Below are 26,753 nucleotides of genomic sequence, written 5' to 3'. Positions count from 1 at the left end.
TGAGAAGCCCTGCGCTAGAAGCAACACACTTAGCTTTAACTTGGCATCCTCCAAATGCATCTGAACAAGTCTTGTTTTCCTGAGGGCTGCCTCCTGGGGACCGAGCAGGCACCGTGGGATCAAGTGTCCCGTGCTCGGTGGCCTGGTGTCCACTTTGTTATTGTTGTTATTATTATTATCATTTAGTGCAGGGGATCAAACCCTGGGCCTTTTGCATGCTAGGCAAGTGTTTTACCAATGAGGTGACCCCTGACTCTCATGTTTAAATATTCTGATAGGAGTTTTCCCTCACAAGTCTTTTTCCTGGGGGACTACCTGTCACTGAACCTGCAGGAGCAGACCTGGAAGGCTACTATCTCAACTTCAACTCTCCAACCACCAAAGAGGCCATTTTCTAATGGCCACTTGACAGGAGATTCAATAGGTCTGTTAGTAAATATTAATTTTTAGGTTATTAATTAATGAGTATGGAATTTTGCTTCAAATGCTTTTTTCCTTTCCTCTCCCTGGTACTGGGGACTGAACTCAGGACCACGTGCTTGTGGGGTACGCATGGCACCATTGAGCTAAATCCTCAGCCTTGGAATTTTGGTTTTATAAAATGAAAATAGTACTGCAGTTGTGCGGTACAGTGTGAATGTACTTAACAATACATTTTAAAAAATCGCCAACTGTTTTTGAGACAGGGCCTTGCTATGCCATTTCAGGCTGGTCTTGAACTTGTAGCAATACTTCTGCCTTAGTCTTCCCAGTGCTGGGATTAACAGCTGGCAAGTTTTATGTGTACTTTAGCAAAATTAACAAAACAAAACACAAAAACAGTTTTAAGCCAAATTGTGTCTTTTATATCTCCATAAGTGAAAATTTCTTGATCTTCACTTATTTGGAGGAGATAATATGTCTAATGCTGAAAACACATATGGTATTCTAGGTCTAGGAATATCCACTTTTTAAGGCAGGAGCACTTTTTATTTCTACTCATGATTTCCTCTGTCACAGATGAATTCAGAAACTAAACTGACTGTGGCAGTACCAGAAGTTATACAACTGGCAAATGTACCTAGTAGAATATTTTTACTTTTTACATTTGGATAAAGCAACATATGGATTAAGTTCTTCCTTTCAGCAGCTACGTAGAAGCAGGAAACAAATGATACTAATATGATTTGTTGCACATTGGTATTAAGATCCTTATCATAATTTGTCTTTCTTTTTTAAGGAAACATTTATTGGTACATTTTAGATACACATAATGATGCCAGGGATTTAGCTCAGTGGTTCCGGCACCTGCTTCACAAGCACAAGGACCCAAGTTCGATCCCTGGTAAGAAAAAAAAAAAAAAAAAAAAAAAAAAAACAAAAAAAAATATTAAAAAAAAAAAAAAAAAAAAAAAAAAAAAAAGCACTAATAGATATATATAACGATAACATTCATCATAGGGAATTTGTACCAATATATAATGTATCTTGGTTTTTTTTCCTCCATTCACCTCCCTCCCTTATGTACAAAAGCTTTGTTTCCATTGTCTTTTAGGTTTTTTTGAGGCAAGGGGTTGGCCTGTAATTCAGGGTGGCCTCAAACTCATGGCAGTCCTATCTCAGCCTTCTGAATGCTAGGATTAGAGGCATGCACCACCACAACTGGCCTTGTCATAAATTTTGTATATATAGTCCAGAGGTCCAAGTAAATGCAAAATGGATAATATAAAATTGCCAGGCAAGTTTGAGGCCAGCCAGAGCCACATAGTGACTTCAAGGCCAGCCTGATCTCTATAGTGAGACTCTGTGTCAAAAAAAATCCAAAACAAAACAAAAACAAACAAAAAAATAAAACCCCCCACAAAAAAAGCCCCAAAACTGTATCTCTATTTATCTATAAGTAAAATTCACCACAATGCTTCTAGAAGCCACCTTAATCCTAGAGAATCACAGATAGCTTCAAGTAACCTCTTTTTGATATTTACAACTCACTGACATTCACTACAGTCCTTAGGTGTTCACTTCCTAGCACTATTTTTTATTTGACTAGAAGTAACTTGTCTATCCATCACTGGTAGAGTTCTGACATCTAAACTCCAGGGAGTTTTTCCCTCCGCAGTAACTGGGTTGCCGTGATCACCAGGTTCCACAAAGGTAGGTGCTCCTGGAGAGAGGCAGGATGGCTTACACCTTGTTTCCTCTAAGGAATGCTGAAAAGGTTACTATGGTCTACAGAAAATAGCTACTCTCTGACCCTCCCAAATTTCCTTGGGGTTCCAATTCTAGACAGTAAGATTAGGATAAGGCAAGCAGTATTCCCCTTGGCCAGTAGCATAATGCTGTGAATAGAGCAGGCAGGAAATAAACAGGCACCCAAGGACTCCAAAATGCTACATGCAGTATCTCTTTTGTTTAGTCCATTCATACATGACAGGAAAACCAAGACCTTATTAATAGATCTGTAAAGGAATAATTTGTTGTTTTACTGAGTTAAAGTTTAAAATTATGAAGATTTAAAAATAAAAAACGTTGGTTTATGATATAAATAAGTTCTAAAGTTGGTGAAACGGTTTTTAAGTTTTTGTCAGAAAATGTATCTCTAAACCTTTTATTAAAAAAAAAACCCTTCTGGTGGAAATTATCATTACTTACTTTTTCCTCTGGTTTACTAGAGTAAATGCAGAATGAGTTAAAATACCAAGAACAATTTATAGGCACATCTGAATTCATGTCAGAATAGTACCTTTTAGCTCTGTCTTAAGTGCTTTGGAATATGATTATAAACCACTTTCAAAGACGCTACATAATTGTAAACATTTATTTCTACTCAGCTTAGGAATAAGCCTTAATAATTTATGCGGGCTGGACCACCAGTATACACACAATAAGTGGGTATATGAATCTCCAAGAGAGAGTGGTCAAGAATACCCGCTCTAATCTGGGTCAGGCTAGATTTTCTAGAATGAAGAGCGTCTATACATCAGGGTGGTTATAAGAAAAAAAATGTGTTTATTACTTATAAAATGCTTATAGTAGTGTGTGGTAAAGAGCTATAGAAACATTTGTTAAGCAGAAACTCAGAACAAATTCTTTAGATACTGTCTCAGTAGGAGTATTTCATGCCTTGTCAATGTAGCCTAGTTGGCAAAATAACAGTTTTGCTATTTCACGCATTCACCAAGGCAGCAGATGTCACAGAGCCAAGGGTGTTACAGTTTAGGAAGCAAAGCCATTCTCTCTCTCTCTCTTTTTTTTAAGCCATTCTCAATGGACTAGAACATGGGTAAGACAGTCAAAGCACAAAAGCCAACCTATGGGAGACTGACTGGAAATCGAAGAGCTGGAATCAGAGCGCTTTATTTTACTCCCAGGATGGTGAACTAGAATAAAAAATATATAAACAAAGAAACAAAGACAGAACAGCAAATGCAGAAACTCATCAAGAAAAACAAACTGGCAGACAGTAGGGAGCCTCCTGTACATTCACATGCAGCTCTGCTAACAGGAAAGAGGAAAGGATGGTATCTGACCAGGATTTAGCAGCTGGGATTCCTCCCCGCCTGCTCATACTACATCCACAGATTTCTTTCATCTTTGGACTGGTGTCTTAGAAGTGTCTGGGCTGCTCTGAGGTATCCTTTAATCTCCCTTCTGTGTAAGGAAGTCCACCAATACTTTCCTGAATGGGAAGGGCCCAAAACTCTCCCTGAGTTTCAGTCATAGGAATTCCACTCAAAGGGAGCTGAGGATGAGGTAGAAAGAAGAATGCACAGGACTGCCCCAGGCTCCCTGTTAGGCTGGTGTTAATGAAACACTCCAAACTGAAACATTCAGGTGATACTGATGGAGCATTTTTTGGGTACTGAGGATTGAACCCAGGACCTTCACAATGAGCTACATTCCTAGCTCTTTATTTTGAAACAGGATCTCACTAAATTGACCAGGACTAGGCTCAAACTAGTGATTCTCCTGCCTCAGCCTTCCACAGTGCTGGGGATTACAAACTTGCACCACCATGCCTAGCTACATACCGATAAAATCTTAATTCTCATTTCTGCGTTCTCCCCAACAGCATCCACCTCTCTAGTCTTTTTTTCAGGCACCCCGTTTTAATCTGTGCTAGTGGATCAACACTTGAGCAGCTTACAAAACCAAACAAAACCAAACAAAAACAGACCCACCATCAATATTTCCTAAAGCATGAAAGATCAGAGGAGGTGGGCCTACCTAACATCCTACCATGTGATTCACACAAGGTGGTTCCTTACCTCGGCAGGGGTCATTTTTCACTAAAAATTCATCCAAGGCCATCCATCCTCCACCAACTCGGACCATCACTGTGCTGCGCAGAATGCGGACCAGCCGCAACTGCTGAGAGTCCCCAAACTGCAGAGTCAAGGGAAAGCTTAGTTAATAAGTAACACTCCCAAGCAGACCTATATTTTGTTTCCCCCTAGGCAGACTGTATTCAGATGGGAATGACAACATAATAGTCATGGCAGAATTTTAAAATGTTTTATACTTTGACATTTTTATAAAAGGGTTAACAAAAAGAAAAGCAGAAACATCAAGCAACAGACCAGTGTCTTGAAATATTTTGCACTGGGATAAAGTTAAGTTCTGATGGCCACACCTCTGCCCCTGTGTATGAGAGGGGAGGATAGGCAAAAGTTCACTCACTTTGATTTTCTTAAAGATTCTGCCCAAATTAGCACCCACATTGTTATGCTTATTTTCCTAAAAGAGAGAATGCCAACTTCTGAATACAGTGTGCTCAAAAGTTAAATGGAGAAGAGCAAATACTATGTCAAGCCTTAAGGAAGCCCCTGCAAAGCATCATAATTGCAAGCTTAGAAGGAAATTTCATTTTCTGGTTTTCAGAAGTGAATCCTAAATATTCTTTTAATTGTGATGGCATCAGCAGAAAAGGTTTCTTCAGCTGAGTAAATGCTTAAGATAGTATTTATACTACAACTTCGTTGAATAAATAAACATTTTAATTTCCTAAGATGATTATAAATAGTCTTTAATAATCATTCTGGACCTTAACACAGATTTTCCAATCTGTATTTTTTCCTTTTGTTCCTTCCTAACATTACTACTTCCCAACACTATCTTAACATTTGGAGTTTTCCCCTGCGTAAATTGCCCTCTTCCCCAAAGGATGTAAGAGACAATGAAAGAAAAGCACGATGAAATTCCAGAACAAATTATTAAACATTTGCTTAATTCACAGAGAATGTTCCTGAAGGGTGGAGAATGAACTGTTTAATCACCTAATTAGGATTTTCAATGTTATACAGGAGAACTATATAACTCTCAAAAAAAGTAGAAAAATTCAAAGTGAGAAAGGATGTCTAGGAAGGACACATAACTGTTCCCCTCAGTATTAATAAATTGGTGGTAATTCTCCACATCCCTGACACACATGAACTGTTATACAGGCACAGAGACAAATATCTCCCCCTGCTATTTTGAAAACAAGTATCTCTGCCCAATTCTCCTCAGTCTTGAAAGTGTTATATAAGGTGACTGGTGGATAGGACAGTGGCTTAGAGCTGCAAGGGAAGATGAGTCCTGGTCCATGAGGGCAGTGCCACCTGTCAGAGGGAGCTGGCTTTGGGAGGCAGTGAGGCTACACCAGACCCAAGCACAGTGGTGTTTTCTCTGGAAAAGGGAAGAAAGATGGATATGCACCTGCATGTCCTCTAGAGTCAACAGAAGGAACTTTAGAATACAAGGTCCCACAGTTTAATACCATTTACCTCTTTAATTTCCCACAGAAGCTCTACCTGAAAGATTCTAAATTGCTTCTACTGAGTCCTGGGGAAAGGAAGACTGACCCAAAGCACAGGCCAGAGTAGGTGCGGAAACTGAGGCCAAAGTGACAAATGGTAGGGTAATTACAGCAGCCCTAAAAATGGGGACCTACAAAACAGGGCTGTGAGATAGATGGGGAACTTAGAGCCAGAGTCCTGTAGCCAGTAATCACTATTTTCTCCTCCTACAGGGACTGGGATTTTAGCCACAGCTCTGACATCAAGCTGTGTGACAGTGGCATGGAATCTTTGAGGCCTCAGGTGCTTCATACAAAAAATGAACTTCATAATTCTGTCTGCAACATTAGAACTCATCGGACCTCTCCTGGCCAACGGAGCAGTGGAAGGTGTCAGCACCCTGTCAGAGGGCCCTAGCACATAGATGCTCAGTAGAAAGCAGGCCTGCTGGCTACTCTATTGCAGTGATTTACTCAAAAGTAAATCTGACTTGTTCACATCTTTATTTTTCTTCTATCCCATTTCCCACTGGCCCAGAACATTACTATGGTTAGTAATCATTGCAGTGCCTGAAAACTTCAACTTAGTGTTTCTAATTCCATAGCAGAGGCAGGTTTTACTCATGCAGCTGCCTTCTACATTTGAAGACACAAGACCCAAGATTCTCAAAAAGATCTGAAAGGTTAGAGTTACCAAGTGGAATCAAGGCATTCAATCTTTTATGTAAGTCTAATTTGATCCCATTAGATTTGGGCTAACTGGCCAGAATCAGCAAACTTTAAGCTATGGTAAATTATGACTACACTACAATTCTCAGGTACCTTCTAATTTATAAAATACAATGTATGTAGAAGTAGCTAAAAGTATTCATGATTTTTTTTTTGTTTGTTTGTTTGAGCACAGAATCTCATGCTGTAGTTCAGACTGGCCTGGAACTCACTATGTAGCCCAGGCTAGCCTTGACCTCACATAATCTTCCTGCCTCAGCCTCTCAAGCGCTAGGATTATAGGCATGGGCCACCACACTTGCTGAAGTTGTACTTAAACAGATGGTACTAAAGTATCCCTAGGACTTTTTGACTTAGTGCACATTACAAAATTTGTGTTAACTATCAAAAGGCAGATATAAATGAGAACTGTGCTGCCGTTAATCTGACTTCTAATACAGAATTTAAAGACTAGGCTTTTTTACAAGAGAAATGGGTTTGATACCATAGCCTCAATCTCCCTTGACATATTACTTATAACTCAGTGTAGCATAATATAACCATATTTAACTAACCTAATTTTAACTCTTTTTCTTTTGGAACCAGGAATCAAACTCAGAGCCTTGTGCTTGCCAGGTAGGCACTGCACTGTTGAGCTACAACCCTGACCCTCCAATCTGACTTTATTTTTTTTGAGACAGGGTCTCACTATGTAGTTTAAGCTGGCCTTGAACTCCCAGCGATCCTCCTGTCTCAGCCTTCCAAACGTTGGGATTACAGGTGTGTGCCACCATGCCTGGCTCCTCCAATCTAATTTCATTTATCTATCTATCTATTTATTTGGTACCAGGGATCAAACTCGGGTCCCTTGAGCTTGCAAGGCAGGTGGCGGAACCACTGAGCTAAATGCTTGGCCCCTATCTAATTTTAAATGAAAAAATTTTATTGTGTTTTAAAAAACTCTTTAGCTGTTGAGACAGCTTTGAGATACTGGGCCTTATTAGCAGATTCTCCACTTGGTAAGACAACCAGAGGTGACCAGGCATGCTTTATATTATGTCCTCTCCCCATAGCAAAGAACAGGCAGCTATACAGACCATACCCACTGAGAACATCGCAAGGCACACTGTACCTGATTGCCGAGGAAGAACTACAGACAGTAAAAGTAAGGGTGGGAGGAAAAAAGAGAACATTTTGTCATATTAACACTAAGGAATGAAAATCATATCATGTTACCAGTCTTCTAAATACACAGAGTGTATTCTTACTGAGCTCCTGCATCAGAAACATGATTTTACATTTAATCAACCATAAATTTCCACTCTGTATTGCTCCTTAGCTCATTTTTCTCATAGGTAACTGAAAAAACAAGAAAGTAAAACCTAACAAGCGAGCACAGGATTACTTGGCACTCTAACTACATGCTCTGGATTACGTTCCAGTAGAGATGCCCAGTGCTTCTCAGCTGAGAGCAGCCTGGTGTGGATCCGCTATACACTGAGGACATTTGGACACATTACAGGAAACTGGACTTTCCTGTGTTTCAGTCTAACCTCCTTGCAAAGATTTTTCTTGGACATGATGGAATCCTAGCAAGCTAGTGAATATATTTTATTTATTTTTTTAGTGAATATATTTTAGTAGCCCTATTTTTTTTAATCCCTTCTATATTCCTGACTCTGGTTCTCAAAGAAGCTCAGATACAACTATAGTTCACTGTCAGTTACAGCCACACCAATTATTTCAGGTAAGGGAAACTGGCTGCCTAGAGCATGTAGATCTCATCTGCAGCCCAACTCAGAGCAGGCACAGTATCCACTGAGGCCCTGGTGTCCCTACACCCATCTCCGAGCCTGGGAGCCACTCCAGCTCAGGATAATCAGCTCTTTGGGATGAATCATCAGTCATTAGATAAGATATTACTGTCTCCATAGATAACTTCATCCCCACTAAAACTCCTGTCTCGTATCTTGTCAAGCACAAGCTACGGTCTACTGAGCATGGCAATTTTTCAGACAGAACTACGTAGGGCACAAAATAAGGTTAACCCAACAGACACCTGACATTTTATAGAGATGACGGCAGAAAGGTGACCACATCTCAAGTCCATGGGCTCTGGCAGTCAAGCACCAGGAGTGAGAAAGTGGGATCATCCAGTCTGCTGTGTGTCAGGCTGCTTTCACTTCTAAGGGCCATATTACGGGGAAACAACCACCCCAGAGGAATGGTTCTTCTTTTCCTTACCCGGTATTTATTCTCTCCAATCTGCTCCACCTGAAATCTTTTTGCACACTTGCACTGAGCCACTTGTCTTGTGACCTATTGGTTGTGAAGAAGAAGAAGAACAACAGAAGTATAAATGGCAGAGGAAGAGTTCCATGTTGGAGAAAGAAAGAAAGAAAGAAAGAAACAAACAACAACAAAAAAAGTAAACAAACATCTCACTCATTCTTCAGTGCTGTGGTAGTGGGGTTTGAACTCAGAGTCTCTGCACTAAGAGCTACATCCCTAGCGTACGCAGGACTCAAACCTGTGATCCTCCTGCCTCCAGAGTGCTGGGATACAGGCATGAATCACCATGCCCGGCACATCGCACCCTTTATGTGCTACTTTTGAACACCCTACCCCTCAATTCTGAGGTAGAGTGGGTGCTCAGGTCTAAAATTAGTCCATCCTAAGTGATATTACCTGTGAACCAGGATGAGAACAATTCTCTGGAAAGGTTCTCTGGAGAGTTCAGAGCACTACAGATGTGACTATGGAGCAATCCACCTAGACTGAGCTAGAGCTAAGCAGCCAGAGGTCCTCTGGGGCTCCATCAGCTGCTGATCCCAAAAGGAAACTCCAAGTCATCACCCCGCCGCCCAAGGCAAGTGGAAGGGACAATAACAGTAACTGCACCAACAAATTCAGGACAGTATAAACTGATGATCAAAAAGTACACTCAAAATAGTTATTCCTCATACCTCATCCTCAATTTTGTCTGCATCAGTTGTTGGTCGGTAAGCATCCTTATTGGGATGGAGAGCAGCCACAAATTCATAGTAGTCAATGTAGCCATCGCCATCCCGGTCAAAAATGTCAGCCACAGCGGTCATCTCTAACTTGGTAGTAGGGAACTCTGCAGAAAGGAACCATGGTTTGAAACATCAAGGTAGCTCAACAGTTGTTGAGCAGTTATATAAATATGTAACAAAAAATAAACTGTATTTTCATTTTAAAAAAAAAAACCACAGTATTTGTTCACTTAAAAACTCAAGATTCAAATTATAGAGACAAAAATCACTCAAAAACGTAGCAACCAGGGTCTAGTCACTGTTAAGGTTCTGATAAATTTGCTTAGATCCCCCTACCCACTATATATGCTGTTAAGAAAATAAAAGCAGTATTTTAAATATACCAAAAGGCATAAAATATTACTTGTATTAAGAATTTACTTACCACATCACTACCATTAGAGGTTTAGACTAGTCAGCATTTTAGAACAGTGAGCCTTTGGAATTAATAGCATAAATTGTTTTTTTTTCTTCTATGTTTAGATTACTGCCTTAGATTGATTCTCAGACTGCTTTCCACAGGGCAGTGTGAGTATTTATGGTACTCAGAGTGATTTATTAAAACATAAGTTGGATCATACTGTTTCTAAGCTGAAAACAGATGGCTCTGAACTCTCCCACAAGGCCCTGTGTGAACTGGCTGCTGCCCCCGCTTCCACTGTCTCCTCGGCCACTACACTCCAACCACACTAATGTTTCCATTACTAGATCACGTCAGAGTCAGTGCCTCACAAATACTGTTCCCTGTGCTTCTTAGCTCCTCCCATAAATCTTCATATGTCTGGATCGTTCTCATCACTTGGAGCTCAGCTCACATTTTACCTCTGTAGATAGGCTATCTGTGACTATGCTGTGTGAGATTGCATAGCTCAAGAAATGTTCTGTGATCTTGGGAAGTCATTTAACACTTTATGCTTCAACTATATGTTCTGCTAACACTGTGTGAGCTGTTACGGAGATGACAGAAACTGTTTTAATGAAAAAATTATTTTTTAAATATGTTACTTAGACCCTCATCATTCATAAAAGATAACTTCCTACCCAAACCTCCAATGTGTTGTGTTTGCCCCAAGGTATCTATGAAGACTTTCTAAATTCCTAGTGAAATAAGTCTTCTCTTCATCAAAATGCTAGACCACTTTTAATACATGGTTTGCATTATTTCTTTCCCAGAACTATAGCTTTTACTTCAGAAAGACTGTTTTGTAGAATGACACAACTTCCACAAAGTAAGTGCAAGAAATTCGAGTGCAGGGCCAGGGATTTAGCTCAGTGGTTCCACCTCCTGCCTCACGAGTGCCAAGACCTGAGTTCAATCCCTGGTACCAAAAAAAAAGAAAAAGAAATTCAAGTGTGACTTGTGTTTGGAATTGCAAGTGGACTCACTGGATGCTAAAATGCCATCAATAAACTCCTGACGTGTTATCTTTCCGTCTTGATCCTTGTCAATGCGCCGGAAGAAATCCATCACCCGGGACTTCTTGTGATTCATCCAACGCATATACTTTTTCCTCCATACATCAAAGTCGAAGTTAGCAAATTCCTTCAACTAGACAGAAATCAGAAGTTTCAAAATGATCTACTGTTTTGCACCTTCCAAGCTGCCCAGAGTACACCAAAACTTTCACACATTCAGTGAAGCCACGCAGGCTTTCAAGAGGGGCACTATCTGTGCTACCTACAAGTGTCTCTTCTATGAAGGCAAAATCTGCCTCCTTCATTAAATCCACGATCGCTTACATGAGCTGTAGTATGATGCAGCAGCAGAAGAAACAGTAACTAAAAAACTACCACAGAAAATAATGAGTACGTAGAAAGAGAATGGGTGGAGCCAGGCTTGCTTTTCCTTTGGGCTTTGTCAAGAATCATCCTCTTAGATGTAAGGAAATGGATTCCATCCCAGAGGAGAGGTTTTAGGACCACTTACATGTTGCTTTGAAAGACACTAGAAATCACACACAGGACCACATCAGGTCTATTTCCCAACATTTTCTGAGATTTTGTTGAGAAAATTAGATCTAGATTGAAAGAATAAGAACCAAACCCTTTACCCAAGCATGTTTCTTTGAAATGGCACCAGAGGGAACAAACTGCCCACTTGATGTCTATGTTAAATGTTTGGCCTTCATAGAAAAGAGCAGGCCTAGGCAGTGGGCAGGGAGATTTTCATCTACTTGGATTACATTAGCAATTCACATTCAGAATTAGTTAATAGTGTAGCAGTTTTCCCCCTGGTCTTTCAAGTTCCATCGTTGGAAGGAATGGGAAAAAAAGGCATCAGAAGCAAATATGCTTAAAACTCAATTGACCTATGGAAATAACAACAAAAAAACACAGAACACTCACTTCCGGATATAGCTGCTTTGACAGGCACAAATAAAAAAATATAAAAGATATTAGAGGCTTGTTTTAAAAACTAGAAAATTCAGCACTACATTTTTTTATATGGGGCAATGATAATTCAAAATAGACTTGCTTTTTTTGAGCCAGTGAAGATAATAAGATTATAACAAATGACTTATTCAGTAATTGTATAGTGTACCTGTATATTTACATAAAGGGCTCAATAATGGTTACTTGTGCAAAAAGCTACACATACGGAGAAAACTTTTCAAAGTTATGCTCCTGATTCTCGACTATAGTAAGATGCTGAAGGTGATCAAGCCTGGGGCCTGACACTCATATAGACTGCCTGGTTTCTCGTTTTCTACAATCAGATGCCATGGGCTCCTCTGTTGTAAGTGGTTTCCCTAGGAATGTGTCTTTTCTCATTTGGGAGCTGAAAGAATGGAGTACTGGCTCAGCACAGGTCTGACTACTTCTGGAGAATCAGGTGAAGTTACATGGTCATAGTAAAAGGGCCTCAGAAGGACTGTTTCGATTAGGAGAAAAAAAAATTCTCGAAGGCCACTTATTGGGACATTACCTCCTCCAGTCGATCCAAGGCATCGTTCAGCTTCCGCTGGCGCTCCAGCGCTAACAGCCACACTTGCTGCCAGCGGGCAGAGAGCTGGTTGATTCTCGGGTTTTTCGCTTCAGATTGTGAAAGGATTGGCATAGGAGGAGGTGTGGGCTGACTCAAAGGCTTCCCTAAAAAGAAAAATAACCACAAGATTAGAAAAGCTGGTTTTATCCTTCCACAGAGAGAAACAGCTATGTGCACAAACTCAGGAGATCTTCATAATGCTATCCAGCCAATATCTGAGAAAAGAAATGCAGGATTTGGCCACATTGAGGCATGGTAGTGTACTAACACCAACACTCGACCCTCCCTCCCAGCCAACAAGTGTTTACCTGTCTCCTATGTATCGCCCACCAATTCTAGCCCATTTTAGTGAACTGGGGATATGTCAACTCAATAAAAAAGCAGTGGGTAATACAGGAGCTTATATGTGCTATAATGAAATCAGTGCAAAGCAAATATAAATAGCACCAATGACCAAAACACTGAAAAGGCTACTGCTAAAAGAACAGGCTTCAAACCTCAAAGCTTCATACTAATTCAGGGGGCTGGGGATTTAGCTCAGTGGTGCCGCACCTGCCTTGCAAATGCAAGATCCTGAGTTCAATCCCTGGTATCTACATAAATAAATAAAATTTCATACTAATTCAACAAAACAGTAATCAGTGTAAGAAAAGTGAGTTTCAAAAGAAATCTGGAAGCTGGGCATGGTGCTACACACTTGTAATACCAGCACTCGGGAAGCTGAGGCAGGAAGATTACCCTGAGTTTGAGGCCAGCATGGACTACATAGTGAGTTCAAGGCCAGCCTGAAATAAATGAAACCCTGTTTAAAAAAAAAAAAAGGATTTTGGTTCAAACCCAGTATTTTTTTTTTGGTATCAGGGATAGAACTTGGAACCCTGGGCTTGTGAGGCAAGTGGTGGTGGCACCATTGAGCTAAATCTCTGGCCCAAACCCAATATGGTTTTAGAAAATGCTTATCTTCAATTAACAGAAACATGCTAATCAGTGGGCTAGAAACATACTGCTACCACCGCGGGACTTCTCGATGAAAGGAGCATGGGTAGGTTCTACATTCTTCCTTTTGTATGTCTTGGTGACCCGGTCTACATCAGGTTGTTTTCGTGTCATCTCTTCCATAAATGTCTGTTAAGTATAAAAAAATGGGAAAGAGTTGAGTTTTCTTTTGCAAAGAAAGCAACTTCTTACTACTAAAGGCCAAGTCCATGGCACACTATCCAAGTGACAGATGCCCTCGCGTACTCTCATTACTTTTAAGAAATTTAATTGAGCAAGAAACTAAATCAGGACTAAAGGCCTGAAGAAGGAAGACATGGCCTCTAATTTGTTTTTTGTTTTTTTGGTACCGGGGATTGAACTTGGCCTCTAATTTGAAGGAACTCATAGTTTAGTGATGAAAACAAAAGACTCAGAGTGCTAAATGCCAGAGAGGTCTCAAGAGAAGACCCAGGATGCATACCTCACAGTTTGAGGAGGCAAGGAAAGCTGAGCTGAGTTACTGAGGGATGAAGAATGAGGGGAGGGCCGTCAGTCTCAGCAGAGTACACAGCCTGGACAGAGCAGGGGAGCCCCACAGCCTCATGGACAAAGACCCCCTTCACTCACTGGCTGTGCAGAGGATACAGAGACTTGGCAAGGGGCGAGCTGAGAGGCAGGTAGGAGCAAGATCAGAAAAGACCTTGCATTAGGGACAGAATTTAATCCTGAGAGCAATGCGGGCAACAGAAGGATTCTGATCCAGGGAAGAGACATGATCAGATCTACGCAGTTGAGCAGGCATGTCCAACTTGCAGCCCATAGGTAGCATGTGGCCCTGGACAGCTACTAATGCAGCCTCAAAAGACTGTGAACTTTTAACATTATTATGTAATTTTTAACCAAGATCTTTTATACTTAATTGCTTGGTGCTTGAGTGCAGACCATGTAGGAAACAAAACACACTGCAGAGAGGGTGCACTTTGATGCTAACACCACTTCCTTTGACCATTACACAGGCAGTACATTTGCCAACAACTATTTTCAAGGAGAAATACATGAAGAGTAAAATTAGGTAATAAATTTCTGATGAGCACCTTAAGAACTCATGAAGAACTGCAATCACTTACATCAAAAATTAGCCTGATACATCAGTTTCATTAAAACAAGCTTTATTTGCCTTTTTATATTATAAACAAATCTTAAAAAGTAAGTTTTGTTAGGTATATTAACTAAATTATATGTGGCCCAAGACAACTTGTCTTCAATCAGTGTGGCCCAGGCAAGTCAAAAGGTTCAATGCTCATGCATTAGAAGATGATGAGGAAAAAAAAAAGATGATGAGAGGCAGTGGAGTGCAGGGAGAGACCAGCAGTAAAGAGAGATCAGGAAACTATTGTAGTAGTTAAGGCAAAACATGTGAGGGTCTGTACAAAGGAGAAATGATTAAGACAATAGATATTTTGAAAGCAGGACAGATAAGATGTGGTGACAGGCTGGATGCAGAAGGAATAGGATACCAGGGAGACCCACAGGCTTTTGTATTGGGGAACTGGGTAAGGAAAGAGACAGGTTTGAAAGGAAAGGGTAGGGCCATGCAAGGAGGCAAAGATAAAAAGGAACTTTATCTGTTTTGAGAAAGAATCTTGCTGTATAGTTCAGGCTGGCCTTGAGCTTGCAGCAATCCTGCCTCAGCCTCCTGAGAGCTGGTACATGTGGAGGCCACTATGCCTGGCATAAAAATGGAATTTTAGAGCCACTTCTAGCTTACTTTATGTCTGGACTTCAAGAGGTAATGGTGCTGGAGGTGAAGAAAAAGATGTGGAAATCCATGGTTTATGGAGGACTCCTAAAGCTGCTGGACTAGATAAATATTAGCAGTATAAGAAGTACAGCAAGAATGTAACTTCAGAGAATACCAACCTTAACAAGTAGAGAGAGAAAGGAACTAAGATGACTGAAAAGGAACAGTTAGGGAGATTAGAGGAAAAAAAGTGAAAGGATTGTGAAGTCAAAGGGATTTTAAGAATAAAGAGCCAACCATGCCACACGTCAAGTAAGACAAAAAGGAGGATGTGCATGCACAGGGAGGTGGTCTGATGGGGTGGGAAGGTAGACTACAGGGGCCTGTGGAGTGAATGGGAACCAAGAGAAAAGACAGGAATGAGAAGCCTGGCTAGAACACAAGGGAGGCAACAATGGCAGTAACTTGAGGGCAAGAAAGGGTTGAAAGGGTATCTCGGAAAGCTTCAAAAGAAGAGTGCACAGAAAGAGAGAGCTTGATGACAAAAGGGGACGGTGGGGATGACCAAAAGGAGGATGACCTTGACCGAGATCATGAGGGTAGGTGTCAATACATAGGAACATCTCCCCAGAGTATAGTGTGTTCTCACTTGCCCGAGTAATTTTCTACACAAACTAAAAAGTCTGTATTGTACAAAAGTAAAACTAAGTAGACTCATGCTTACTTACATCCAGTGTAAATTACCATGGTGCAAACTGTACTTACTTCCTAAGGACAAGCTATGAAGATACCATAACTGAGCTTTCACTCATTGTTTGGTCTCATGTGTCACCAGCTTAGCCCTTCCTCTCTGGGCTCAGGCAAGAGCTCTTTCAGAAGCCAGATGTAATGGAAATAGGCCCTTGGCTCCAAGAAGGGCCAGTGGTGTGCATACCTCGTGTAACCTCCTTGAGCGTGGGTGATATTTATGAAATGGTGGAACAGTTACTCCTTTGATTACATTGCATTATATAAGATTCTGTCACGGCACACTGTACAGTTTTTCCCGCTGGTTTTGAAAACAGTGAGAGGGCTCTGTGGCTATGACCCAAGGACAGCCTCTAGGACAGTGATGGTAAACCTTTTAGAGCTTTCAATGATACAGACAGCCTGCTGTGGCAAGTGTGCTGTAGGTTTGCCACCACTGCTCTAGGAGCTGAGAGGTACCAAGAAAATCGGTAATTCAGTCCTAGAACTGCAAGAAACTGAGTGAACCTGGAAAAGGGCCCCAGACTTGACGTGAGAACTGCAGTACTGACTGACACCTTGATTTCTGCCTACTGAGTTTACTGAGATGACTCAGCCAACTCATAACCGGACTCTCGACCCATGGAAACTTAAGGTCAGAGTGAAATGTTTTAAGCAAGTAAGTTTATAGTAATATGTGAAGCACAATTAAAAAAGGAGTGCATAGTGCAAAGTAAATGGGTTCCATGACTGCACAGAAAACACCAGTGAGGTTAGGATACCTGATGCTCAGCGATAAGGGCTTTAACTCTGTCGATATTCTGAGGGATTGGTTCCTGATCTCGCTGAATGAGGGTAGTCTCAGCCCACTGGATCCAAGCCAGAAGTTCTTCCAAGAGCTCAGCATTAGCTACCAGCTCTGACAAGGCAGTTTCCAGGCGCTGCTGGTGTTGCTTTGCCCATGTCAGGACCTGTGCGCAGAGGGAAGAAAACCATGGCCTCTTTTGGTCAAGCACCAAGCCCCCTTTCATCTTATCCACACAACTTTTTAGAGGAGAGACCACCTAAGCAGTTAAGAAGCTTCTCTCTTGCCCCAGTGAGAAAACTTGGCTAAGAGCTACAACAAGCAGCCAGTTCTCAAATGAGTAGATATAGTACATCCCAGTACACGTAAGACTTCCCAGGAAGGAGGAAAGGAAAACACATAATGTGTCTATCTGAATCACACATCACTATAAGACCAGCACCATTCTTCCAGGCTGCTGCACATTACCAGGAAGCCTTTACTAAAATGCCACCTTAAATTTTGTTCAAGTTTATAGTGAATAAAAAATTCCTTATCTGAGGGAATAAGAAAGTTGTGTATTAATTTATCACTACAATCTTGTATCCCTGGGTATATGGTGACTCACTTCCTCAAAGCGAGCTCGGATGATTGTGATCCAGTGTTTGATGGTCGTGATGCAGTCAGGATGGCAGACAGCCAGGATCACTTCACCCATAGCTACTGCTACATTCACATCCACTCGCTTTTCTTCCACTTTCTTCATAAATTCCTAAACAAATAAGATTCAAAAACAAACACGAAAGAAATGTACTGTCAGCACTGTTTTCTTATACTCACCAGGGTAAGAAATTTCAGCGTTTTTCGTAAACACTGGCCGCTAAAAGCTTGTATCTAGGTGCCTGTGTATTTTCTTTCCCAGTTCTACAAGATGCGGGAAGGTGAACGGTATTTGCCAAAAAGGGACAAGGGACACAGAGGTTTGCTCTTTTTTTCTCTTTGAGTTATTTTCTCTCTTATAGAAAACCATATTTGTATTCATTTCCACATTTCTAAAAGTATTTGTCTTGGAAAAAATATAATGACAACTATAAAACGCTACAGTATTTTTAAAATATCCATATCAGGATACAAAGACAAAACCAAGATTAAAATCTTTGGGTAGGTAACATGAAAACAAGGAAAGGAAACAGCATTTCCCACTTTATTAGGGCAGACAGAGGCCCCAGATAGGGGTTATATTCTAAAGTTTGGTAAGCAGTTCTTGGAGTCAGACCAAGGCTCAAATCTGCAAATGTAAGTCAAACAAATGGGAGAAATAAAGAAAGGGAAATGGCCTGCATTTTCTTTCTGTAATAGTACGTTCTTTTACTTGTTTATAACCAACATGAATCAAGGTGTCACAAAAACGACTACTCACTTCCCTTCTCATGCCCACTAATGAATGGCCCATTCTGGTTTTGCTCCTTTTTATACAAGGCTTGCTATTTCCAAACCCTGTTTTCCCGTGTGGTGGGGCAACCCTCACTGTAATGGGTAGCACAGGCCAATGAACCCTAGGACTAGATTACCTTGTGAGTATCAATGAGAGACTGCAGGGCTTCTGTGTCATCAGGAAGTGCCCCCCGAAAGCGAAGAGTTTGCTCTGCCTCGGAAAGCCACTCCAATAGCATGTGCACCGTGTCTCGAAACTCTTCAGCCTGAAATGACCAAGGATTATTTGGTTGGGCCTCTCTCTGTGGCTGAGGTCCTAGACTCTGGGACATGCCAGGGAAAGGGTCTGGGACTGAATTCTTTAGTGTATGACATGCAGTTCCTGCACTGGTCAAAGCTCCACCAAGGTCATCTTTCATTTGTAGATCTGCAAAAACCAGCTGTATTTGTTATTTCTCTAATGCTACTGAATGTGAAAGTCCTGAAGAACATTCAGAGTATCAATTTTTTACTTTATGTTTGAGACTGGCTGATCATCATAAAGAAACTAGAACAAATATGTCCAGATTCCCTGGCTTGGGTTGGCTCCCAAAATGTCTCTTACTTGTTTCAAGGCCTGTTCAAGACGGCTTTGCTTGGAAACGGAGAGTTTACAAACAGTGTCCCAGCGAGTGCTCAGTTCCTGCAGCTGTCCTTTTACCCAAGTGGTGTCATCTCGACTATTCTCTATCAGTTCTCTACCTGACCGCTTCAGGACCTGAACAGTTCCTGTTCGCTTTCCTAGTTCCTTCTGGAAAACCTAGAAAAGTAGATAGGAGAAACAGTTTGTCTTATAAATATTTTGTTTGAGTTCAAGCAACAAAACCACAGAGAAAAGTAATAATTTCCTTGTTAGGACCTCATCATGTGTCTTTTTTATCCACAGAGACAGGCAGAATGATGTGTAAGAAACCAGATGAAATCAGATCAGCTCAGGCATTTATGAGTTGCATGACTTTGGATAACATGTTTTAACTCCTGGTTTCCTAATCTTTAAAATGGGAATAATTATACTAACCTCTCTAAAATTATGGAATATACATATGAATGCACATGTAGTTTGTAGAATAAGAATTTGATATTAGGAAGTAGGGAGATTTGTTTTTCAAATGGGAATGGGGACAAAAGATGGAGGGAGTGGGACGGAAAGGGGAAAGGGATTTTAAAAGAGAACTGATGGGGGAAAATGGAAATGGAGCTTTTTGTGAATGGGAAGGGAGGAAAACAAGGAGAAAAAAGAATTAAGTTGTGTCATGTACATGTACAAACTCCATGATTCATGCAACCATTATGTACTGCAAACACATACCAATAAAAAAATTGAAACGTGATATAAAAAAATAATTTGATATAATTTCAAGATCTAGTTGAATACTTTGTGTTGAAACAAGAGGATATTGTGCAGTTAAACATAACAGGTATAGGTTGCATTAAATAGTGGCAAAAAGAATGGTGAGCATGGTGTTAGGATGTTAGTTCAAAAATGGTTTAAAAAAATCACTCATTTCTATTTTAGGTATTAGTGGAAATGAGTATCTTAAGGGTCCCCTCCCGAATTTAAACGCATTTTGTGGGGCTGAGGATTTAGCTCAGTGGTTCCACTGCCTGCCTCACAAGCACAAGGACCTGAGTTAGATCTCTGGTACCCCCCCACCCCCAAAAATCATTTTGTGATTCAACCAAGAGAAATAGGAAAAGAGAGAACCTCAAAGCAAAATTTACACATTGCCAAATCTGAATTAAACTAATTTTGGTAAATTCTTTTTGACTGATGCAGAATCTCAGAAAGGTTTAAACACAGAAAGCAAGGAGCCAAAGCAGTAAGAGGAGGGCAGAGGGGAAGTGGCTAAGAAAAAAATTAAAATGTATTATGTTGTGGGGGATGTAGCTCAGTGGCGCCTGAGTTCAATTTCCAGTACTGGGGGAAAAAGTGTATTATATACTAGTACCAACTCCCTGTAAGGAATATTATCATTATGTGCTACAAAAATGTACCAATAAAAAAAATAAAGGACCAGGGATGTAGCTCAGTGGTACTGCACCTGCCCAGCAAGTGCAAGGTCCTGAGTTTGATCCTTAGTACTGCAAAATAAAAAAGATGGGGGAGAAAAACCCCCAACAAGCTGCCTCTCAGCAGAGTACAGCCTGTTAGCCTTTCTTTTTCCCCTAGTTGGTTAACACAGATCAAAAGGCATACAGAGGCAGAAGATTTAATGGCTTTGACTTCTATGAAGCCTAAATGTCGCTTCTCACCTTATGGGCATCCATGAGATTCATGACGAGGTCAAGGTCCCCATGCACAGGTTGGTCCTCTGCAAGCTGTGGCTCTACCTTGTACAACCAGTCAACCAGTGCTTGCAATGCGTCCATGAATTGGCCTGAAAACAGCAGTGCTTCCTCCAACTTATGCTGCCTGAGAAAAGAACAGAAACTCCACCATTCATAGGGATTCTTTTTTTTTTTTTTTGCTGAATCATATCTTTAATCTGTGGTTAGGTTGGCCTACAACTCCCTATCCTCTAGCTTCAGCTGCCCAATTGCTAGGATTACTCGTGTGCAACACCAGGCCTGTCCTTATGGATTCTTCATATGAATAGCTCACAATTCTAACTACTGAAAAGGAATACTGCTGAAACTCTACATAGTGACTTCATGCTAGAACAATTAAGACTTAAAAGTGACTGAGAGATGCATAGACTTTAAAAAATTTTTTTTGTTTTGTGCTGTTTTTTTGAGACAGGGTCTATGTAGTTCGGAATGGCCTTGAACTCTCTATGTAGGCCAGGTTGTCTTTGAACTTGCTACAATCCTCCTGCCTCAGCCTCTGGAGTGTCGGGATTACAAGCATGAGCCACCATGCCTGGCTTCACAGACATTTTTAAACCACTCTTTAGAATGTATTAAGTATAGTGCACGAGATCGGTGTGGATGCTTCTGGAATCTTATAATCCAATGATAAAAGACATACCCTAGTAACCTGAGGTCTGTGTTAATTACTTCATAGCTCTCTAAGCAGAAAATGACAGTTAGTTTTGGTAATGGCCTGTAGTCAGGAGTTGAACTCTTAGCTCTACACCATTTATGTGACCCTGGCCATCTGTGCCTTTTTGAAGCCCAGATGCCTCATCAAAAAAGGTAGAACAACAAATAGTGCCCTGAAATTGTAATATTTAGCATAACACAGTGGATAGAATACATGAAAATGTAACACAGAACCAAAGTATATAGGTTCAAACCTCAGCTCTGCCACTTAGTAAGTGACCTTAAGGGAGTTAAGAAACCTCTTGAGAACATTTCCTCATTTATAAAATGCGAAGAATAGTATCCACTCACTGGTTGGTTCTTATGAGCTTTAATAATTCAGAGGCACTGTTTGGAACATATTCAGTACTAACTGCTCAGTAAGGCTGGTTACTGTTATGCTTAAATGTATAAAGAGAATCGACATAGTGCCTAACACACATTGAGAGCGTACAAGAAGTTATTGGTGTTACAAATTTGTGATTTACAAATTTGTGATTCTGGTCTTCTGTTACTGTTGGCATGATTTTATAGGCCTCTCCCTTGCTAACAGAGTAAGGTTAAAGTTTAAAATAAGAACTGTAATACACTTTACTGAAATCACACCATAATGCTGAATTCAAAACGCCTTACTGATGCATCAGCTTTATCACCACCATCTTTCAGTTACTTTCGGGGTGCCACTACCCAAAAAGGGGCATTCATGCTCACCGCTCCACAGACTTGCCACAAACAGTATCCCATTTGTCTCTGACTTCTCCCAGTAAGTTGTCAAGTTTCTGCATATCATCACCAAGCAAAGTCTTCTCTTTCAATGCTCTCCCAGTTCTAATTGTAGTGTCATACACAGGTTGTTTGCCACCAAGAGTTTTCTGAAACTCCTGTTTTCAGAAAGAAAAAGTTAAACATGATAAACAAAAATGGTGTTAAAAAATAAATGTTACAAGGCCCTAGGTTCAATCCTCAGCACACAAAAATTTAGATGATGTCTTAATTTGGATCAACAACAAAACAGTTTGAGTTTTCAGATTAGATACCAAACATAGCTGGATATGTCTGTGATCCTAACTACCTGGGAGGCTGAGGCAGGAGGACTAAAAATTCAAAGCCAGACTGGGCCAATTAGTGATACTCTGTCTGAAAATGAAAATAAAAAGGGAGTGGGGATGTACCTCAGTGAGGAGTGCTTGCCTAGTGTGTGAGGCCCTGTATTTAATTCTTAGTACTGCAAGAAAAAGATATAGTAGAAAAAACTAAACCAAACTAAAATTAACAATAACCTACCCTAAGAACTTCTTAATTATGTGTTTATGCAATACACAGCAATACATAGCAATTCTAAAAGCCTATAGTTTTGGTTGGTTACCACTGTGCTTGTACTGTTACTTAAAAGAGCAATGTCATGGTTAGACAGCATCTACATATAATATGGGACTTTGGGGCTGGAAGTGTGACTCAGTGGTGAGAAGAGAAGAAAAAAGGAACCCTTCACCATCTTGTATGCAGCTCTGATTTCTAATCTTAAGCATGCTATAAGCTTTCATGAATATCAAGCTCAGCACTTAAGAGCAATTAAATTTTACCTTATGCTTAGAAAGTTGAAGTTTAATTTTGTCTGGGTCATTAGATATCTCCAGTTCTGAGTCTAGGTGACTCTCTGCATCTTCTAGCCAGTCGATCAATTTCTTCCAAGCTTCATGGAACTAAAATTATATAAGAAACATGTTGTAACAGGAACAAATACACTACACATAAATCCATTCATTAGAACCATCCCAGAAACACAAACATTCAGCCCAAGCCCGTTCAATGAATTAACATCTTTTATAACTTACTTGTTTTGCCCGTTTCCTAGCATCATCCAGTGATCGCCCTCTTTCAATAGATCGCTGGACAACTTTCTCCCACCGAGACTGGACACTAACTAACAAATTCTTGATCAAAACAACATCCTGTTTTTGGCTAAGGAATTTTAACTGATTTCCTGTTTGATCCAGTTCAATGATGTGGTCTCGATGGTCATTCACTTCATTAGCAAAAACCTGAGGGAACAACATTGCTTTTTAAGATAAGAAAAAACTATTCCCTTCAAAAGGAAGGTAATACCACCGGTCAGTTACCTTGTGCTCCTCTATCTGCGAAAGGACAGTGTTTAAAATCAGGCTGGGAGGAGAAGCGATGTTTAAACTCTGCTCTGCTAGAGTAAGCCAGTTGATAAATTCTTGTAGGGAATTCTGGAATTCTGTTGCCAAGTTGAGGGCCTCTTCCAGTTTTAGCTGAATTTTACATAAAAGACACACAGAAAGAAAAAGTGCTAAATTCAGGAATTATAGCTTCAATGGCAAAGACATGAATTGTATGCCAAATGAAATGACCTCTAACTAGGAAGTCTCATTTAGTCTCCAAACATGCCTTGTTTGTAAAGAAGTGGACATTTTAATGTTAGGATTGAAATGTGAAACAACTGAAAAAGAACTCTATGTAGGAAAAGAAAGTGTATAATTAGTGGCTAAGTTCCTTTTTCAGCTACTGTTGCCCTCCTGGGACATGTAAGAACACGCAAAACTATTAAACAAATTTATGTGAACAGACCATTGTGGGGAGAGCTGCAGGGCCTGCAACTTGCTCTGGGCAGGCTTCACTTAATATATTTTTTTGTGACAGAGATATCTAAATGAAATGCATATAGCTGTAAAGAAAATGTCCACTGTGGTGCTGTCTGAATATATGTTTTCAGAAATGTGATACACAAAATGCCTGGATCTGAAATGTCTCTCAAGAGCAGAAAAGGTAATGAGAAAAATTACCACAAAAACTGGGCAAAAATCCAATACCACTGGATGTAAATTTTCAGACACTTTGATCTAGAGCAGAACGGCAAAATGATGGCATTCAGGGAAAATGCTATTAGCCAGGAACACACTCTAATTCTAGAGTCCATAAGCTCCATCCTCAGGGACTTCCACCCCCATGATCACTTCTGCCAGCTCAACCCCCAGGGCAGGCAAAACAAAACAATAGGCTGTTAAAAATTTATATCCAAGTCAAGCTTGGTGGCACACCCCTGTAATCCCAGCACTCCTGAGGCTGAGGCAGGAGGATCGCTGTGAGTTGGGAGGCCAGCCTGGTCACACAGTGAGTTCAAGGTCAGCTTGAACTACTTACTGAGACCCTGTCTCAAACATAAAACAAAACAAAAAAAAACCCAACCAACCAACAGAGAATATATCTAAGCTGGGTATGGTGGTAAAAGCCTGTAATCTCATCTACTCAGAATGCTGAGGCACGAGGACCAAAGTTATAGTGGAGCCTGGGTAATTTATGGACTTAACGAGATCCTATTTCAAAATAAAAATATATATTGAAAAAAGTCTGGGGACTTAGTACAGCACTCCTTGGGTTCAATCCAGTACTAGAAGGAGGAAAAGAAAAGTATATATAGAATGTTAAAAATGAATGTAATCATAGAAAAAAATTCAAAATATACACCAAAATGTTTACTATCATTAATTCTAGCTGATTGTGTTAGATTATGATTTTTATTTTCTTCTTTGTGCTTTTAGGTTACTTTAGTAATCTCCCAAAAAACTTTAGGCTAAATGTTACAAAAATGTACAGGGCTAGAAATACAGCTCAGTAGTAGAGCACTTGCCTCGCATGCATGAGGCCCTGGGTTTGATCCCTAGTACTGGGCTAGGGACACACAGAAACTGATCCAATTTAAACAAGTCAGGTAGAAAACAATAAGTAAGGTCTGCCTTAAATCTGTCACAGAAATTAATGTGCTCCAAGTTCCTAGCCAGCTGGCATTTCCCATCATTATAACTATAGCAATATAGCATTGTACACATTTAGTAAATGATTTCATAATCCTGAAATGCAATGCTCCTACAAAATTGGAAACAGCTGTTTGTTTGTTTTTCTAAGTACTGGGGATCGAACTCAGGACCTTGTGCTTGCAAGACACGTGCAGTGCTGCTGAGCTAAATCCCCGACACTGCTTGATCAGTTCTAATGATGACCAGCAAAGTCTTAAGGCATTCTGCCTTACTCTTAGGAAGCATCCTGATTACAAACCAGAATCTACCTCAACTTCTCTAGTCTCAGTTCTGCATTCTGCCTGTGCAGGAGCCTGTACACAGGTTAGAATACGGCCACATACTCAAGTCGTTCGGCCACTCTTCATATTACAATCACCCAACCCCATGCTAGAAGGATTGAGTGAAACTAATGCTTCTCTCAAGATGCTCATTTCTATGTGTGAAAATCTGTCTTATGTCCTTCTGCTCATTAACTTCCTAACAATAGGGCCCACTCATTTATTATTTCCACTATAAACTAGCAGTGTCTGGTACATGCTTCTAAGTAAGTATTGAGCAGGTATGGCCAACAGGTTTGCATGCATACTTACTTCACAGTCAGTCTGACTAGCAAAGACCAGAGTAAAACTCTGTACTCATTAAATAACATTCTTTTTGGGGAAATGTCTTGATCTTGATTGCTTTTCTCTACTAGTATACAGAAGAAAACTTGATTTGGGGGGAATAGTGGGAAGTCCTATAATTTACTTCTCTTTCCATTTTTAGTAAATTTCCGTGCATTTTATATATGTACTACAAACCAAATTCCTTGTGGAAAATTATGTCACATTCCCAATGCCCTGTTCCCACCCTCCTAATCCCAATTCACCAACTCCAACAACACCCTGTTTTAAGCAGTCACACAAATGGGCTGTTCATATGGGACACAAAATCTACCACTGGACAGTACTAGGCAGTAACATCTTAACTGACAGAGAAGTAATTATCAAAGCAATTGTCAGTAGAAATACTCATCAATGCATTTTGCCAAGGATGGAAAGAGAAATAGAAAAGAAAGCTGGAATAGAATGAAGATAACAACTCTGAAGGCATGGGGTCTGCAACTTGTTACAATATACCAATCCTTGCAAAATCTTCATAGAAACAAGATGATAATTACATTACCATTACTCATCACCAAGTAAACTGTTCAAATACAGCGTTCGGTGGTGATACCTTTCTTTCCTCCATCTTGCTGCTGACCACATGCCATTTCTCTTCCAAGAGTGCTACACTCTGTTCTGTCTTTGAGCCAGACCCAGAATCATCACGGCTTAGGAGCATGAGCCTGCCTTTGTCAAGTAGCTGATTGTAAGTCTCTTCCAGGGCTTTCAAATGGGAATGCAGTTCCTACAAAAAAGAGACAAGAAACATATCAATATCCATTCTCTGAAGACAACTATTCAAGCTTCACCAGTACAGTCTGGAAAAGCCCAGGAAGGTCTCATCTTGATTTAAAAGCTGCTTTTGTATTTAGTACAACTGTTGAGCTATTAAGGAATAAAATCCATCATTCTTCCTTAATACTAAAATAATGCTGTCATGAGTAAATAGAAAAAACATTTTTTAGGATCAAAAATAACAAGGGCCAGGGATTGAGCTCAGTGGTGTTGCTGCCTGCCTCACAAATGCAAGGACTCAAGTTCGATCTCTGGTACAATAAAA

At 40.4% G+C, this 26,753-nt stretch overlaps 1 protein-coding gene across 24 annotated transcripts in view; it reads right to left on the bottom strand.

The window, feature by feature from the left end:
- The window catches only part of LOC104863465 (microtubule-actin cross-linking factor 1), a 340,469-nt gene that overhangs the window by 15,065 nt on the left and 298,651 nt on the right, over positions 1-26,753 (bottom strand). For 16 of the 24 annotated variants that reach the window (XM_033767735.1, XM_033767743.1, XM_033767738.1 and 13 more), the window contains 18 exons: positions 26,265-26,438; positions 23,349-23,504; positions 23,064-23,270; positions 22,812-22,931; positions 21,940-22,109; positions 20,461-20,620; positions 18,773-18,967; positions 18,306-18,434; positions 17,363-17,506; positions 16,733-16,921; positions 13,510-13,630; positions 12,446-12,609; positions 10,906-11,068; positions 9,430-9,584; positions 8,708-8,782; positions 7,596-7,613; positions 4,248-4,365; positions 3,291-3,359 (listed from right to left, as the gene is read on the bottom strand). In XM_033767735.1, the coding sequence (XP_033623626.1) occupies positions 3,291-3,359; positions 4,248-4,365; positions 7,596-7,613; positions 8,708-8,782; positions 9,430-9,584; positions 10,906-11,068; positions 12,446-12,609; positions 13,510-13,630; positions 16,733-16,921; positions 17,363-17,506; positions 18,306-18,434; positions 18,773-18,967; positions 20,461-20,620; positions 21,940-22,109; positions 22,812-22,931; positions 23,064-23,270; positions 23,349-23,504; positions 26,265-26,438 (2,527 nt within the window). The remainder of the gene's footprint in view (positions 1-3,290; positions 3,360-4,247; positions 4,366-7,595; positions 7,614-8,707; positions 8,783-9,429; positions 9,585-10,905; positions 11,069-12,445; positions 12,610-13,509; positions 13,631-16,732; positions 16,922-17,362; positions 17,507-18,305; positions 18,435-18,772; positions 18,968-20,460; positions 20,621-21,939; positions 22,110-22,811; positions 22,932-23,063; positions 23,271-23,348; positions 23,505-26,264; positions 26,439-26,753) is intronic. The other 8 variants (XM_010625873.3, XM_010625874.3, XM_010625875.3 and 5 more) reach the window with 3 other exon arrangements.

Source organism: Fukomys damarensis, unplaced genomic scaffold, assembly GCF_012274545.1.
Source record: "Fukomys damarensis isolate Sample0158 unplaced genomic scaffold, DMR_v1.0_HiC HiC_scaffold_23, whole genome shotgun sequence".
Taxonomy (NCBI): Eukaryota; Metazoa; Chordata; class Mammalia; order Rodentia; family Bathyergidae; genus Fukomys; species Fukomys damarensis.
This window is presented reverse-complemented; position numbering and strand designations above follow the sequence as displayed.